The sequence below is a fragment of the Lontra canadensis genome, unplaced genomic scaffold (assembly GCF_010015895.1).
Source record: "Lontra canadensis isolate GAN:19392208 unplaced genomic scaffold, GSC_riverotter_1.0 scaffold14, whole genome shotgun sequence".
In the NCBI taxonomy this organism is placed as follows: domain Eukaryota; kingdom Metazoa; phylum Chordata; class Mammalia; order Carnivora; family Mustelidae; genus Lontra; species Lontra canadensis.
Window position 1 is genome coordinate 17,869,064 of NW_022631008.1, and position 19,355 is coordinate 17,888,418.

The 19,355-nt window shown below is 34.9% G+C and overlaps 1 protein-coding gene across 2 annotated transcripts in view; it reads right to left on the reverse strand.

Moving 5' to 3' along the window:
• The window catches only part of ASCC3 (activating signal cointegrator 1 complex subunit 3), a 340,635-nt gene that overhangs the window by 21,673 nt on the left and 299,607 nt on the right, over positions 1 to 19,355 (reverse strand). For both annotated transcript variants that reach the window (XM_032858205.1, XM_032858204.1), the window contains exon 37: positions 4,641 to 4,865. In XM_032858205.1, coding sequence (XP_032714096.1) covers positions 4,641 to 4,865 — 225 coding nt within the window. The remainder of the gene's footprint in view (positions 1 to 4,640; positions 4,866 to 19,355) is intronic.

Sequence of the window (19,355 nt, forward strand, 5' to 3'; positions counted from 1 at the left end):
TATGAAATAATGATAAAACTGGAAAAGAAAAAAGTGAGAGAGCAAGTATGTATATGTATAAATGTACAAAGAAAAAGAGCTTTTTGAGCTTCCATGGACAAAAAAGAACAAAACACAACTATTGTACTCTAGCTAGTAAATTTGGTTTTGTAGGAAAAAGGGTTAGTGACTCTAAAATGACATCAGGAATATGCTATGATTGAGGAAATGGTAAATATGTTTTGATTAATGAGAGCTAGGTTTTCACAGGTAGAGAAAGGAGTTATAAATTTAAAAAGAGTGAAATGAACTTTTTGGTATTGGAGTGGAATTGGAGGTATTAGAAATGAACTCACGGTTTTGTAAATACAAATGTTTTCACACACAGATATACATACGCACTGAGATAAGTAGATATGCAAATGGTATAGATGTCTGTCTATGCACACTTACATTTCCTAGCTTTGTCCAGTGAATAGGCCTAAGAGGCAAAGATACCCAGGGAGTGATGGAGTCAACAAACCTGCAGATGAGTTCTCTAAACTATTCTCTAATAAAAAGAACCAGGGCTCTTTGGAAACATTGCTGATTCCAGGGCTAGGGCAGGGAAAGGTACAAGACAGAAGATTGCAAGGTGATGCTAAAATAATAATGTGGGCATGTCAAAAGGGTATAAAGCCAGTGTGAGAGGCCCCAGTGGTTGATGCTGAGACAATCTCTGCAGCAAAATAAATGATAGCAAAGGATTTTACCCAATAGAATAAAACAAACACTCATGAGTCTATACTTATATAAATAAATACGTGAATAAAATAAATAAATAGGGAAGAACAAGTTTTTCCTTCCAGAATTCCAGGAAAAGTGGAAACAGAAAATCAGAATAGCAATAACTGCTCCAGACAAAATTCACCAATGGAGCAGAAAATAATGTGGAAAGTATGATAAGAAATAGGATATTTGCATAATCTCAAATCTCAAAGCATCTCTGCAAAAAATACGTTTTAATTATAAAAGAAAAGGCAAAGAAGTAACTACAGTGGAGTAATGTAACTACAGTGACTATATATACATATTCAATCTAATTATGAAGAAACATTAGGCAAACCCAAATTGAGAGACAGTTCTATAAAATAACTGGTCAGTGTTCTTGAAAAGGGCCAAGATCATGAAAGTCAAGAGACTAAGGAGAAATGACTACTAAATGCAATGGTGTTTTTTTCCACAAAGCAGGAAATATTTTCCAATGGGCAAAAGACAGTAACTTCAACAAATGGTGCTGGGAAACATTGAGAGCGATATGCAAAGGAATGAAACTTGACCACTTTCTTACACCATACACACAAATAAATTCAAAATGGATTAAAGACCTAAATGTAAAACCTGAAACCATAAAATTCCTGCACAGCCAATAACTTCTCTGACATTGACTATAGTAACTTTTTTCTAGATAGGTTCCCCAAGGCAAAGAAAAGCAAAAGCAAAAATAAACTATTGGGACTATATAAAAGTAAAAAGTTTCTGTACGGTGAAGGAAATAATCAATAAATCTAAAAGGCAATCTACAGAATGAGAGAAGATATTTACAAGTGACATATGTGATAAAGGATTAGTATCCAAAATATATAAAGAACTTATATAAACCAATACCCCCAAAACAAATAATCCAATTAAAATGGGCAGAAGACACAAAGAGACATTTTTTCAAATAAAACAGAAATGGCCAAGAAACACATAAAAAGATGCTCATCATCACTTATCATCATGAAAATTCAAATAAAAACTACAATGCAATATCACCTTACACCTTTAGAATGGCTAAAATCAACAACACAAGGAACAACAGATGTTGGTGAAGTTGTGCAGAAAAAGTAACCCTCTTGTACCATTGACGTGGGAATGCAAACTGATGGAGCCACTGTGGAAAATAGTATGGAGGTTCCTCAAAATGTTAAAAATAGAACTACCCTATAAACCAGCAATCACACTACTGAGTATTTACCCAAAGAATACAAAAACACTAATTCAAAGGATACATGTACCCCTATGTTTATAGCACCATTATTTACAACAGCGAGACATGGAAGCCACCCAAATGTCCACTCATAATTGAAAGGACAAAGAAATTGTGGGGTATGTGTGTCCATGTCTTCCTAGAGAGGAAAACCATGTGCTGGTTACAAAAGGATGTCAAAAAATATCTGTGTTTAGTATAGCTTTACCTCCTTAATTTCTGAAAGTTTGTACTTACTCTATTTTATGAAATATTCCTATCTTTTAAATGGTATAATTTAATTTTTATGATAATAAAAATGTTAGAAGCTAATTTTAAAAGATTTAAACATTTTAGAAAATCATAAAGAAGAAGTTAAAAACCACCCACAATCCTGCTAGAGAGATGGTTACTGTTCACCTTTTGGTGGACACTATTCAGCATCTTCTCTCTAGATATATTTATACATATAGATATAGATACTTTACATACATGCAGAATTTACAAATGAAATTGTAAACTTTACAGCATTCTATAAATAGAAAGATACTTAGGTTCTTTACAAGTCTTTAATTTTTAAATGATGCCATAATGTACCGCCACATACCCAGACCTATTTTCTCTACCTTAAAAACACCCTAAGTTTTTGGGAAAATTTCAAAATTGTTTTTCATTACCCAAATGTCAAATAAAGGTAGAATGCAGAAAAATTAAATCTCTCATTATCTCACTCCCTTGGGAGTACTTCTCCAACACTGCTCCTCTCCCAATCATCTCTTAGTAAATGGCAGCTCTAACCCTCCATTTGCTCAGGAGACTAGCCGTGGAAACTTCTCTCGCTCCTCACTTTCCCTAAAAACTCTTTTCCAATTCATTAGCAGATTCTGTTAATTCTGAAAATAAATAAATAAATAAATAAATAAATAAATACATACATACATACATACATACATACATACAGGAAACCAGCCAATGCTAACCAGTCTCACACATATCAACATGGTCCAGCCACCATCACTTCATGCCTAGCCCTAAAGCATTCAAGGTATGAAAAGTTTCATTGATAGGGTCTCAGATTCCACACTGCAACTAACCTTCAAGAAAAACCGCATGTCATTTCCATGGAGTGTCAAAAAAGAACATCCACAATTACCTGAAAAGGCTATAAAAATACTTTTCCCTTTTCAAACTATATGTACTTGTGAAGCTGGCTTTTTTTCATATACGTCATACTTTTTTCCCTAACACATCATCCTGTAACAGACTGATGGCAAAAGGAGATATATGAATCTTGCTGACTTCTATAAGCTAGATATTAAAGATATTTGCAAAAATGTAAAATAATTCTATACTTTTCAGTAATTTTCTTTATTGTCTTGGAAAATAGTTACTTTTCCTGAAAAATCAAGTTATTTCAATTAACATATAATGGGTCTGTTATTACTAGTTTTAAATAACATAATAAATATTTGAGACTTTTTTAGTTTTAATTAACATGGTAAATATTCGTAGATAGAACCAACAGAATCACTGCTCTAGCAGCTTCCGTCTCAGAGTAAAATCCAAAATCCTTAGTGGTTTACAAACTCCCTACCCTGACCTGACCCCATTTTCTCTGAGAAAATAATCTCCACATCCACTTCTTTTTGACATCATTTCTAGTGCCCCTGTCCATCTTCTTTACAATGGTCTCCTTTATTTTTCTTCGACGACACCAAGTAAGCTCCTACATGAGAGACTTGGTACTAGCTTCCCTAGTTTTTGGAGTATACTCCCTCGGATAATCCTAAGGCTCACTCTCTTCTTTCAATTCTTTCTTTAATGTTACCTTATAAGCAAGATAGTCCTGGAACACATTTAAAGTAGCACAGAACAATACTTTCCATCTTTCTATTTCCTTTATTATACTTTATTACTTAAAAAAACAAACCCCAACACAGTTATCACTCTGATTTACATTTTTAATTGTCTTTTCCATCTCAAGTGAAAGCCCATAACAGCAGGCAGTCTTTTTTTTTTTTTTTTTTTGGGACAAATAATGTATTATTTGTCCCAGGGGTACAGGTCTGTGAATCATCAGTCTTACACATCTCACAGCACTCACCATAGCACATATCCCACCCTCATGTCCATAACCCAGCCACCCTATCCCTACCCTCCCACCCTCCAGCAACCCTCAGTTTGTGTCCTGAGATTAAGACTCTCTTATGGTTTGTCTTCATCCCGATGCCACTTGTTTCATTGTTCCCTCCCTACCCCCACGACCCCCGCCTTGCCTCTCAAATTCCTCCTATCAGAGAGATCCTATGATAAGTGTCTTTCTCTGAGTGACTTATTTTGCTCAGCATAATACCCTCTAGTTCCATCCAGCAAGATTTTGTTTCTTTTGACGGAGCACGCAGTCTTTTGCCTGTTCACTGCTATACACTCAGTACTTAGAAAAGTAGCTGGCATTTACTTTTATTTTGAATTTTCACCTAATGGATAACTGAAATTGTAATCTTACTGCATTTATATTTGCCTTTTCCTTTGAAAGTTCTTGATTTGATTCATCAGATTTTTCTCAACAATGCAGTGATAAAATATTTTAAATGCAAGCATATTTTATCCTAATACAGGGGGGAGAAAAGCAAAAACGATGGGAGAAAATAGAGCTATTAGACTTTCATACCTGACATACTCTGAGCGCTTGGTCCAAGACTGTTTTGGTGTCCGTGTCATAGTCTGGGCAGGGCAGCATAGCTCTGCTGAGATGTGCCTGTAGTAGGAGATGTGCTTTGGTGTGAGGGCTATCAAATGAATGAGGATTTGATTCAAAGGGAAGACATTTTGCCAGTTCACTATTCATATGATCTTCATTATGTCTTACAGGCAAATCTGTGTATTCTTCTGCATCCTGGAAAACACACAAACACATATAAATATATATATATATAAAATAACGTTGGATCAAAGGTATAATTAACATACTTCTTAGCTGAACTACTGACATTTAAAACGTAGTGTAGAAAAACCATAAGGTAACTAATCATGCCCTCTTAGAACTTTGCTTTATTCCATACTATTATTAGTATGTAAGCACAAGCTGAGGATTTTGGAGGAGAGGGGCGTGGGGGGTTGGGTGAGCCCGGTAGTGGGTATTAAGGAGGGCACGTATTGCATGGAGCACTGGGTGTGGTGCATAAACAATGAATGCTGGAACACTGAAAAGAAATACAATAAAATAAAATGGAAAAAAATATGTAAGCACAAGCTAGTAATGTACAATATATCTGAAATGCATGAATGCTCTTCTTATTTTTACAATCCACAAAGATAACAGAGGACCTGCTGGGCATCATACAATATGTTTAACACTGGGACCACAGCAATGAACCAGAAACTGAGAGTTCTTCAGGGACAGACAAGTTCTACAAAGTACGACGAATCTATTTATATGGTACAGAGTGCTGAAGGGACATTCAGTTTGGGGAAGAACTTATTTTAGAGAGTCAGGGAAAATTTCTTGGAAACAATGACATTAAGAGCTATAGGATGAATGGAAGGAGTATGGCAGGGCTGAGGCAGGGAGGTGGAGGATAAGATTGGTGAGGTAAGAAAAGGATGAAGAGAAGAATCCTTAACTTAAAGTTTATTGTAATAAGTTAGATTAAAATAAAATGATTTGAAATCGAGTTTTCAGTACCACATGTAAGGAGCTTGGAAGTCACCATTCTATCCTAACAACAAGTAAAAAGCTGAACATACTGAAAGTTCAACAACTCTTTTTGGAGCCATAAAAGGAGAGAGGACATGGGGCAAACTGCTGCTCCCAAGACTGGAGACACAGGCCAATATCGGGAGTCATAGCTAACAGAAGAAAATAATGATTCTTATCAGAAGATAATTGATTCTAAAATTCATATGGAGGGGCGCCTGGGTGGCTTAGTGGGTTAAAGCCTCTGCCTTCGGCTCAGGTCATGATCCCAGGGTCCTGGGATCGAGCCCCGCATCGGGCTCTCTGCTCAGCAGGGAGCCTGCTTCCCCCTCTCTCTCTGCCTGCCTCTCTGCCTACTTGTGATCTCTGTCTGTCCAAAAAAAAAAAAAATCATATGGAAATGTAAAGGACCTAGGATAACTTTAAGAGCTCTGAAAAGTAACAAAGTGGGAGTTAACAAGACCTGATTTCAAGACTTTAATTATAAAGCTTATCTAATAAAAAAAAAAGTGTTCTATGGAATAGATCCAGAAATAAATACATACCTATATGGACAACAAATTTTTGACAAAGTGTGAAAATCAAAGCAGTGGAGAAAGAGTAGTCTTTTCAAGAAATGATAGTGGAATCATTGGGAATCTACATACAAAACCCCCTAAAATAAAGCAAATGAAACCATTCAATCTCTACTTCATACTGCATCTAAAAAGTTCACTCAAAATGTATGTAGACCTAAATAAAAACCTAAACCTATAAAACTTCCAGAAGAAAAACAGGAGGACAATTCTGCTACCTAGGGTTAGGAAAATATTTCTTTGATAGGATAACTTAAAGCATGATCTTTAAAAAAAAAAGATAAATTGAGCATCAAATTAAAAATATCTGTTCTTAAAAAAAAAGACATTAAGAAAATTAAAACATAGTCCATAGACTAAAAACATATGCAAAGCATAGATCTAATACAGGACTTATATACAGAATGTATAAATTAGTTATCAGGAAAATAAAAATTAGAATGGCCAAAATTTAAATGACTAACATATCAAGTACTAGCAAGAATGGAGAAAAATTGAAACTTTTCCTACACAGTTGGCAGGAATTTAAAATGTTTAAATTGCTTAGGTAAACAGTTTCATATTTTCTTAAAATTTAAACATGTAACTACCACGTTCCTAGTGATTTACCTAAGAGAAAAAAGAGCATATGTCCACACAAAAATCGTACCCAGTAGTTCATAGCAGCTTTACTTACATAGCAAAACAAACAAACAAAAAAAAAAAAGGAGGAAAAAACTTAAACGTCCATCAACAGATGAAGGGATAAATTTTACCCATACATCCATACAATGGATCCATGCAATGGAATTGTACTCAGCAATAAAAAGAACGAACTATTGATACTTACCAAAATATGGATGAATCTCAGAATAATTATGATGAAAGAAATCAGACCAAAAGCAGAGTACATACCCTAAGGATTTGCAAACTAATCTACAGAGACAGAAAGCAGATTGGTGGTTGTCTAGCTAGGGGTCAGGGTGGAAGGGGAGGGAGTTAAAGTTCACAGAGGGGAATGCGATAACTTTTGATTTGCTTTTGCTAGGTACAGAATTCTTGCCTAGGAAATAAAACTGTGTGATGGAATCCCTGAAGACTGTATAATTTGGAATTCAATTATATGAAACAATTAGAGTATTCTATACCTATATATGTTTTCATCTTTCCTTGCTTGACCTACAGTTTCAGAAACCTGTGCCTTTACTGTATGTTGAGTATACTACAAGACTACTCAAAACATAATTACATCTTTATGATGAAAATTCAGACTATATTAATAGGTAAATTCTTATTTTAAAAACCAAATAGAATAAATTCATTTAAACAAATATTTGTTGATTATCTGCCTTATGAGAAAGACATACATTACTCAACCGATCATGTAAATAAATGCAAATTTAATAAGGCGACAAGTGTTATGAAGGAGAAACATATAGAAGCATGACAGACTCTAGCCAAGGAATTTGACTGAGTTAGGAAGGTCATAAAGGATTTCTGAAGAAAAAGGCAGATAAGATACAGAGATCAGCAGATATTAACTAGATGAAGAGAGAAATGAAGTGTTCTAGGAAAAGTATATACACAAAAACCCTAGAGTGGGAAGGAAAACCAAGTTCAAGAGACTAAAAAAATAGGTCTTAAAATAACTTCAATTGATTCAATATAGTACGCTGAAAAAATATTTTATTTATTTTTTTTTTTAAATTTTATTTATTTATTTGACAGATAGAGATCACAAGTAGGCAGAGAGGCAGGCAGAGAGAGAGAGAGAGGAGGAAGCAGGCTCCCTGCAGAGCAGAGAGCCCGATGTGGGGCTGGATCCCAGGACCCTGAGATCATGACCCGAGCTGAAGGCAGAGGCTTTAACCCACTGAGCCACCCAGGTGCCCCCCAAAAAATATTTTAAATGAAAAGCTGAAATATTCTGTTTAACTGAACTAGATAAATATTTTAAAATTACATTTCATCTTATTTTGTTCTGCATTAGTCAAAAATATTACAGCTATTCTACACTATTTTAAATGCTATCTTCACCTTTTTGACTGCTTTGTGTAAAGATATGTATGCTGCCATATTAGCAATTAATCATTTTTTGCTCCTATGTGTCATGTTGGTTTTCCTTTCATATGTCATTTCAGTTCTTTTCTGTCTGTTCTCTCTGAAGTCATCTGCTAAAGAAGGACCAGTTGTACGTGACAGTTATATTATTTTTGATTTCAGGTGAATTTTAGGACCGAAGCATCATCATGTAATGGCTGATCCATCTCAACGTAGTATCTGAGCTCCATCCAAATCCCTATCAGTGACTATCCACCTATTCCAGGCTTGCCAAATGTTTAAGAAAAAATGAACAGCAGGTAAGAACGAAGATGGTTCAGAAATCTAAAATGTGACCTTTTCCTTCGAGGAAATTAAAATTATATTGGGGGAAAATTTATATAAATAATTACTTTAAGTGTAGAATAAAATATAATTATTTAGGGAAGAGCATTGGAGTGAATTGGATGTGCTGGAAAGTTTCCCAAAAAAGACAGTGTTCGTTCTAGGCTTAGAACAATTTGTAGAAGAGGACAGAGGGAGAGAGATTCCTTGCATTCCATGCGGAGAAAATAGTATGAGCAGATCTATAAAACAGATAAGGAGGGGTCTGAGGTTTAAGCCTCAGGGATGAAGAGAATGATGATGCTATTAATAGCAGAGAAGTTGGGAACACTCAGTGAGTTGGAGCTTTCTATCAAGCATGCAAAATACACTTAAAGAGAGGGCAATAATCTGGATAGTTGGTGGAGGTGGAGGGAGAGAAATAAGCTTTAAACCCGTTTCATGGTCTAACATTTTATTCATATTTAGATTTCTTTCTACTGTTCATTAAATACAACTTCTGATCTTCTAGCAGAAGAAAATCAAATAGTTATTTTAATACTGCAAACTGAATTCGCTCTCTAGGCTTTGGATAGGTAAGAAACAGGATTAGGCTTACAAATTATGTGAAAAGTTCAATTAAAGAAAAATTACATGGAAAGTAAGAATTTGGCCTAAAAGCACTAACTGTAGTATTATCTCAGTAATCTACTCCCCTCAGTACAATCTTATTCAAATTTGATTATACACTTTACCCACCAACCCCCAGCTCACACACAGAGGTAGGGAGGGAGAGAGAAAGAGGGAGAGACAGACAGAGGGAGACTGACCAATTAATAACAATATAAACTGGGCATTTCCCAGCCTCAAATACCTCTGTAAGTGTGAACATCTTTCTGTATTCCGTGGTTCCAGCATCCAAAGAAGCACAAGATGCACACCTTCATAAAGCATGACTTCTAATGAAACCAACTCCTTCATTTGGTGCTAAACTAAAGAAACAATGATCTGCCCCATTGCTAAAGGAAAAAGTAGTGGAGTTGAACTCACTGAGAAGGAGTATATCTAAATAGGACTGACTACTTACAGTCATGCTTATTGTACTTTTGGGATCATTTTCAGGTAAATTTGATCACCAGTGTTTTTTGTTATATTTGCTTTCTTTAGAATCTAAACTCCATGTAAGACGTGATTCCACTGTTCTCCAAACCATGCCAATTCTGCTTGAATTACCCGATTTATTGCTTTAATCCTCTGCTTCAGTAGGATTGTGAATTTGCTCACTGCCAGCAGTATCAGTATCACATGAGTCTGCTAACAGCTGAGTACATTTTAGGCTGGAAAAAATGTTGTGCAGAAGAGAGATCTTTCTAAGTCTAATAAGGGGACCATCGGATCTTTACTGTAGACTACCCAAAGACAGTGACCTTATGAAAAAAATTCGAGGATACCTTTTCTATTTTGTTTAAAAGATTTTATTTATTTGATGCAGAGAGAGAGTGGGGGTGGGAGAGACAAGTGAGGGAAACAGCAGAAGGAGAGGGAGCAGCAGGCTCCCTACTGAGCAAGGAGCCAGATGCTGGACTTGATCCCAGGACCCTGTGATCATGACCTCAGCTGAAGGGAGATGCTTAACCGACTGAGCCACCCAGGTGCTGCATTTTCTCAATGTATGAAGCAATCTTTCTAAACTCAGGATTCTTTAATTTCTTTGCAAAAAACTATACACTTTCATTTTTACTAAAGTAAATCATATATTGCCACAATGGACATGATCTTAATATGCTGAATCATTTGTTTATCCAATTTTTATTCAGCATACATTATAATTGGGTATACAATGGTAAATAAAACCAGGGGCATGACCACCTACTTTCACAAAGCTTTATAGTCCAGTGAGGGAGACTGATCTTAATCAAAATTGACCACAGATAATGTAAAATGACAACTGGACAAGTATAAGGAAGAGGAGGTTCAAATGACAGTGGGGCAGGTAAGGTATCTTTAAGGAGTTTAAGACTAGACTGAAAGAAAGTAAAAAAAATCTGTTTTTTTAGATAAAGAAGTATGACTGATAATGTTCAAATGTGGATTGCAAAAAGGGACACTGACTCTTATTAGAGGAGAACACAAGCTAGAATGCTTGCACAGAATTTATTATTTAATATATGCTTTTGATAAGCAGTGTATTTTTTATTATTAAATTTGACACATGCTTTTGATCTTGATGAAGTCCCTGAACTTTTGGGACTTCATCAAGATCAAAAGCTTCTGCACAGCAAAGGAAACAGTCAACAAAACAAAGAAAAAACCCATGGAATGGGAGAAGATATTCGCAAATAACACTACAGACTGGGCTGATATCCAAGATCTATAAAGAACTCCTCAAACTCAACACTCAAAAAACAGATAATCACGTCAAAAAATGGGCAGAAGACATGAACAGACACTTCTCAAAAGAAGACATACAAATGGCTAACAGACACATGAAAAAATGTTCATCATCATTAGCCATCAGGGAAATTCAAATCAAAACCACATTGAGATACCACCAGTTAGAATGGCCCAAATTAACAAGACAGTAAACTACAAGTGTTGGAGAGGATGTGGAGAAAGGGGATCCCTCTTACACTGTTGGTGGGAATGCAAGTTAGTGCAGCCACTTTGGAAAACAGTGTGGAGATTCCTTAAGAAATTAAAAATAGAGCTATCCTATGACCCTGCAATTGAACTACTGGGTATTTACCCTGAAGGATACAGATGTAGTGAAAAGAAGGGCCATCTGTACCCCAATGTTTATAGCAGCAATGGCCACAGTTGCCAAACTGTGGAAAGAGCCAAGATGCCCTTCAACAGACAAATGGATAAAGAAGACATAGTCCATATATACAATGGAATATTATCCCTCCATCAGAAAAGATGAATAACCAACTTTTGTATCAACACGGATGGGACTGGAGGAGATTATGCTGAGTGAAATAAGTCAAGCAGAGAGACTCAATTATCATATGGTTTCACTTATCTGTGGAGCATAAGGAATAACATGGAGTACATGGGGAGATGGAGAGGAGAAGTGAGTTGGGGGAAATTGGAGGGGGAGACGAACCATGAGAGACTGTGGACTCTGAGAAACAAACTGAGGGTTTTGGAGAGGAGGGTGGGGGGGTAAGGTGGGTAAGCCAGGTGATATGTATTAAGGAGGGCACGTATTGCATGGAGCACTGGGTGCGATGCATGAACAATGATCTTGGAACACTGAAAAAATAAAGTTAAAAAACCTCGACACATGCAATATTTTTGAGATCTTCAAAGGAGGTGATATTTGATTTATAAATACTTCATAAAGTATCAAACCAATAATAGTTTCTGTAGTTAAAAATTATCCAAAAATTAACTGACATCTCATCAAAAGTAATTACTTCCTTTGAGGATCCTTTCTTTTCCTGCTTCCAGTGTTTGAATTAAAGGGGAACCTGAAAAACGTGGTTAGTAATCAATCCCCTTAGAAATGTTGTAGGTCATGAGGGTGGGATGGGATGGTGTGAGGTGGTAGAGAAAACACTGCATCTGGGAACTGATACAACAGGTGGATTTTCAGCTTTGCCATTTACAAGCTATGTGACCCTCCAAGAGTAACTAAACCTTCCTAAACCCAAATCCCTTACCTTAAATTGGGATTTGGTGGGAAGATTCCGTGTGATAGTGTTCATGAAACACTCAAACACTATACGTCTTGGTATAAATGTTAGGAGTTATGATAATAATGATCCCCACATCTGATACCACACAGGATGTTAGCTGAAGCTGAAGATCCAATTATTTGAGTTCTGTTCTACAGTTTTCAGTTGTAAAATTTTGTTTACAATTATGTAAATATACTTCACTAACTAAAATAACATTTAATTAACTCGTTTTTAAAGATATCATGATTCTTAAATATGATTCAAGGAAATAATTTTTTTTTTTTTTTACTGATACTCTACTAGTAGTGGCACCTTCATTTCATCCAAATAATCATACAATTTTTATGTAATTGTTACAAAAAACACTGGTTCTTTGAAAGACAATGTTCTCATAATACAAGAGACAGTCAAATTAAAGATAAAATATTCAGGAATTGTATCCTCTTGAACCATAGATTTGATATTGCAGGCTTTAATCTCCAGTCTCCAATTAGGTTTCTTTTAAATCCATATTAATTAAATGTTCACAAAATCACATCAGTGTGTGATAAGGAAATATGCTCTTTTCAGTGTACCTGGTGAACTAACTCAAAATATTGTGGAAAGACAGGGAAAAGGAATGAATGACATATATTACACACCTGGTGCAACTTCTCCAAAGAAGTACTACAGTTACATTACTCTGAAACCCTACAGTATTTTCGAATTAAAATTCAAGTAGGGTTAGGGTTGCTGGGTGATGGACATTGGGGAGTATGTGCTATGGTGAGTGTTGTGAATTGTGTCAGACTGATGATTCACAGACCTGTATCCCTGGGGCAAATAATACATTACATGTTAATTAAAAAAAAACTGAAATGCTATGAATTCCAAAAATAAAATGAAAATATGGATTTCAAATTTGTTAGAATAAGTAAAGAATATTCTTGGTATATAATTCTGTGTGCATGTGTGTTTTGATTATGGACTGGACAAGCAATCTGAAATGAAGACTGACTGAAGACAACTGCTACTTAATCCTCATTTTCTCTGCCAGACCCTCCTGTAAAAACCATGATCATTTATTCCTGTAATTCCAGTTCACAATTTTTCTAAGCTCTTTAGAATGTGGTGGCATGTTTGTCTCACCATTTTACTTGGCTCTTAGCTCCTTCAAGAATTTTATTTTAGATGTTTCAGAATACTTAGAAAGGAGATTTCATACTTAGTTGAGATTGATTAGAAAAGCAGCAATCCCAGGATCAGCAGAGAGAGCTAGTAAAATAATCAAAATCCCTGCTTAAAAACAAACAAGCACACAAAAAACCCTTTTCTAGCCTCTTTTTCCTCAGTAGGACACTCTATTTACCTCCAAATTACTCCTCTAATTTTAAACAACTTGTCTAGTTAATTTCCTGTGTGTGATCACTGACTACAAGTGAGGTTCATTTTCTTATCTACATCATGTAGGTAATTAAAGGAAATTGAAAGTGGGCAGTGAAGCTTTTATGCAACCGGGATTGAAGCTGAATGGAGGGCAGCGAGGTCAGTGGAGTCCATTATATTTTTATGTGAGAGGCTGGTCTGTCTGCCCTGTCCTTGTTTATTTAGTGGAGGCTGGACAGGCTCCTAACTGCAAATCTATGTCTCTGATTTGCCCAGCTGTCCTTGTATAAAGACGTCTTCCCCTGCAAATGTTAAATGACAGTGATTGACAACCTATGATGAACTCTGCTTGCTACCCCCTGCTACTGTTTTTAGATTGCAAAAGAAAAAAACAGAATAAAGAAACATCTTTCATAATCACATCAAATGGGCCCTGCTGTTCACTCAATAGTTTTTATTTTGTTTGCCTTGTCACCACGAATCTCAATCTGTTCTACAAATGCCATAAACTCACCTACTCCATGTAAAGTAAAAAATTTTAAAGAAAGTATGTAAAGCTACTACATTTTGCTTATATATTTGTACTCGTTTAAGTTTACTGAGGATATATACTCTTACATAATGGTTTGTTCACACCATCTTATCCCTAACTACTTTGCTTGTTCTCCTAAGAACATGGCATATCTATACTGCTGAGAAATGTCTTTCAGTGATTGGCCGGCTCCTGGGTTTAGTTAGGGTTCTGGTAGTTTAATTCATTATGTAGGTCTTACATATCCTTGTGGCTCTTAAGTACATTGGCTGTACAGTTTATGTTTTAGATTTGTTAAAATAAGAAGCTTATTACAATCTACTTCGGCTTTTTCTTTAGTGAGCGTGTAAGTGGATATTGTTTGTGTGGGTGTGTGTTTACAGATAGATATATTTGCTATACTTAAGCAAATTGCAGAGGTAAGAAACAGCCAGAATGGGTTCATGTTTGGCTTGTACAAGTGTTCGTAAGACTAAACTAGTACTTTTATGTCATTGCACACATTGCTGCCTACACTGAATCCACTAACTAGCAGATAAGCGGGGATGGCAACCTGATCAATGTGAGAGGCTAAAGAAGCTTTATGCTGTAACTTAATCTCTGTCATGGGAACAGTAAAACTTATAAAGTTAATGAGTTCTAGACTTTAAGTAGCACTTGATTAATTTGTAACATTCTGAGGCGTTAAAACAAACCAAAATTAGTTTCTCACATTCCAGTGCTGTCTTTTGGCCACTGAAGCTGTAGGAAAAGCATTTCAGTAAATTTCCCTCATAGGAACCCAGTTTAATTTCTGGGCCCTTCTGAAATATTAATTAATTGTATATTATACATTTTATAACAATATTTGAAAAATTATCTGGCATTTATCCAGCCAGGCCCAGATATATTAAGGGATAAGAAAACATGCCTCATATTTTTATCTTTATTACATCAGGTTACCTATTCTTCAATCATTAATACTCTAAAAAACTATGTGTGACATAACTTGTTTTTGAAAATCAAATATATATAATTAGTTTCTAATACTTGTGATCTGTACTTTTATTAAAATTATTCAAACTGAATAAATCATTTACTACTACATTAAATAAATCTCTAAAAGACTGCTATAAGCTACACTTATCTGGAATTTATAATGACCTCAAAATTCAGTAAAATGTATACTAGGAATGAACTTAAAAACATTCTTTGTTAAAGAAAAAGGTAAAAAAAAAAGCCCTTGGTTATAAAAGTTATTGGAAAATGATAAAATTAAGATCTAGTTAGTTAAGCAATAATAAAATATCCAGTACGTACATGATTTGGTTCACTCAGATAAAGTATCAAATAATTTTACTGTATGTAGGTAGCAAAAATGTAAATACTGATAGATATAATTGTTAATACTCATGGATCGATGTATGTCTCCTTTCAGGGCTTATGTGAGTATATGTGTCTGATTTGTATCAAGGTCTGAAACTTATGGACTATGTTTGGCCTTCAACCAATTAAGGCAAACATGGAATCACTTGCCAAAAATAAATATGAACAAGAAACAACACCTTATTCCTTCCGTTGTAAAAATGACAACCCGTTGACAGCTGGATTTTAAGGGATCTTTCAATAGTGGGTACCAGTAACTTTGTTGTACTTAAATTAATTTCAGTGGTAAGGATTCCATCAGAAACTTCTATTTCCCAGGATTTATAGCTAAGTCCTTAAAAAATTGCTCTTTGATGAAACTTGAAAAAAAATTCCTCAGTTTTGGAGGATGTAATAAAAATGTCTTATAGCTTAACAATGTTTAGATACTTTTCTTTTAAAAAATAAAAATCTTGAGGCTATCCTGTTTGAATCCTAAAATAGAGTGAGATTAGTAGCAAAATGTAATAACTGTGTTTAGTTAAATGTCACACTTTGCAATCTATCTTTAAAAGCTAAACAAACTTTCTTATTACCTTGTTTCTGCCTTTAAAACCTCATATATTTATTTGAGTGACTTCCTTTATAATTTGCTTTTCTATAGGCTATGAGAGTATATCAAACATAAAACAAACATATGAAAACACTAAAAATACATATATATAACCTAAGGTGGAAATACTAAAACAGTTCTATTTAATGTCTATGGAATATTCTTCCAGGAGTTAAGCAATACATATACAAAAAGTTAAACAAATCTACACATGAAATATCAAAATAGGCCAGTATACAAGAAATAATCATAATGTAGGAGTGATTGACAAATGAATGAAACAAATGCTGTGTCATGAACTTAGAAAAAGTAGTAATAACTACTAATTCTGAATTAGGGAATATTTTAAGAGGGAGCTGAATCAAGATGGATGGATGAATGTTAGACACATTTCAAGTGGGAATCATAAGCAAAGGTGTTGAGTTTATATCCAGCATGTTGAAAGGTAAGAGTAAGAAGGTTCATCAGGAGAAAGGGGGAGGTGGATCTGTAAAAGTCTAATGGATGGTGTTGGTAAAAACGAAGGCCTTGATAGCTAGGTTAAGGAAACAGTGCTTTATTATTTATGTAAGTTTAGATTTTAAAAGCAGAAATGTTCCTTTAAAAGAGATAAACTGGAGGGATGAGTTGGGTGAATTACAGAAGAGAGAGAAACTAAAGTAGGAAGATCGCTTAGGAGACTGTTTAGGAATGGGGTGATGAGAATCCAGACAGGAGCTGGTTGTGGGGATGTAACATTTAGCATGGCGACTATACTTAGTAACACCGTATTGTATATTTGAAAGTTAAAGGTAGACCTTAAAAGTCTGTCATAAGAAAAAATTTTGTAACTACGTATGGTGACAGATGTTAACTAGAGTTACTGTGGTGATCATTTCACAATATAAACAAATATCGAATTATTATGTTGTATATCTGAATGATTATTATACATTGATTATACTTCAAATAAAGGTATTACACTCTTTAAAATAGTAACTCTGTTATCAGTGATTATAGGTTAAAAGGAGAAAATACTGAAAATATTGTCACTGTAGTTTTTAAAAATTTTCAAACCGCATAATAAATATTAAAGATACCAGTGTATTTTGATATACAAATAATTTATGGTTGGCATTAAAGAGGGCAATTTTATCTCATACAGAGTCTGGAAAACAACCAGAGGTAGGCACAGGAAGAGTAGCCAGTGTCAAACCATTAAGAAAAAGCACTGGATAAGATGTGAACATGCATTTTTAAAAATAGACTATTAAAAAGAAGTAAATGATGTCAAATGCTGTAGAAATGAAGACATCAAGGATATCAAAGCATTGGGTAATTAGGCCCTCTTGGACCTCCAAAGATTCTAAACAATAATAATCCAGATTATGGGGAGTTAAGAATGAATGGAAGGGAAAGAAATGGAAACAGCAGGTTGCGATCTCACTTTTTTATTTTGTCAGTGACTGGGAGAAAGGAAGTAAGATGGTAATTTGAGAAGGATGGTAAAACCCAATAAAGAGGTTTATTCTCCCCAGACTATGGGTTAACCTATACACGTACAGGAGTGCATTTTTTTTTTCTTAAGCTGAAAAAGTTATTTTAAAGTTTACAAGAAACAATATCACGAAAACTACTGAGAAAATTCTACACAAAAAAAGCAACGGTGGTGGTGGTGGTGGGAGGGTGACCAGTGAGTAGTAGTTTGTGAGAATCAACGTTATCCATTCTGTGGATTTATCACCTTTTGTTTATCTATTCATTGGTTAATGGACGTTTACTCATTTCCACTTTTTGGCTATTATGAATAATGCTGCTAGGAACATCTGTGTACAGGTTTTTGTCTTAAGTTTTTCAGTGTTTTGGGCATATACATAGGAGTGAAACTGGTGTGTCACCTGGTAATTCTACTTGACATTTTGAGGAACAGCCAAACTTTTTTCCTAAAGTGGTCACACCATTTTACATTTTCACTAGCAATGTATGAGTGTTCCAAATTCTCCATACCCTCACCAACATTTGCTATGGTCTGTCCTTTTGATTATAACCACCCTCGTGGGTATGAAGTGGTTTTGATTTGTATTTCCCTAAAAACTAATGATGGCAAGAATGTTTTTATGTGCTTATTGGCCATTTGTACATCTTCTTTGGTGAAATGTCTATTCAGATCATTTGCCCATTTTTTAATGGAGTCACCTATTATTGAGATAAAAAGTTCTTTATATATTCTGGAATTGAGTCCTTATCAGATATATGATTTGCAAATACCACCTTTCATTCAATAGGTTATTTTTTCACTTTCTTGATGGTATCATTTGCAGCACAAGAGCTTTATTGATAAAGTCCAATTTGTTCACAAATTCTGTTGCTTACACTTCCGGCACAAATGCTATCACATAACCCAACGTGGGTAAAATTTACACCTATGTTTTCTTCTAAGAGTATTACAATTTTAGCTTTTACATTTAGGTTTCTGATCAACTTAGAGTTAATTTTTGTGTATGGTGTGAGGAAGGAGTCCAACTTTATTCTTTTATATGTACATATCCAATTATCTCGTAGCATTTATTGAAAAGACTGTTTTTTCTCTATTTTACTGTCCTGGCACCCTCATATGAATTGACCATACATATAAAGGTTTATTTCCTGACTTTCAGTTCGATTTCATCCATCTATCTGTCTATATGTGGTCACGACCACACTATTCTGATTATATTCACTTTGTAGTAAGTTTTTAAGTCAAGAATTGTGAGTCCTCCAACTTTGCTTCTTTCTCAAGATTGTTATGGCTCTTATGGGTCACCTGCATTATCATATGAATTACAGTATGAGCATCTCGGTTTCTGCCAAAAAGTCAGCTGGGCTTCTGGGATTGTGTTGAAACTGTAGATGGATAGGGAAAGTATTGCCATCTAGCAGTAAGTCTTCCAATTCACAAACATGAGAAATCTCTTCATTTATTTAGATCTTTAATTTCCTTCAACAGCATTTTACAGTTTTTAGTGTACAAATCTTGCACTTCCTGTTTGAATTTACTCCATATTGTTCATTTCTAGTGTATAGCAATACAAATGATTTTTGCATATCGATCCTGTATCCTGAAACCTTGCTAAACTTACTAACTCTACTAGTATTTTGGTGAATTCTTAGGCTCTTCTACATACATAGTCATGTCATCTGCAATTAGAAATAGTTTTACTTTTTTCCCCAAATTGGATGTATTTAATATTTTTTCTTCTATAGTTGTCCTAGTTT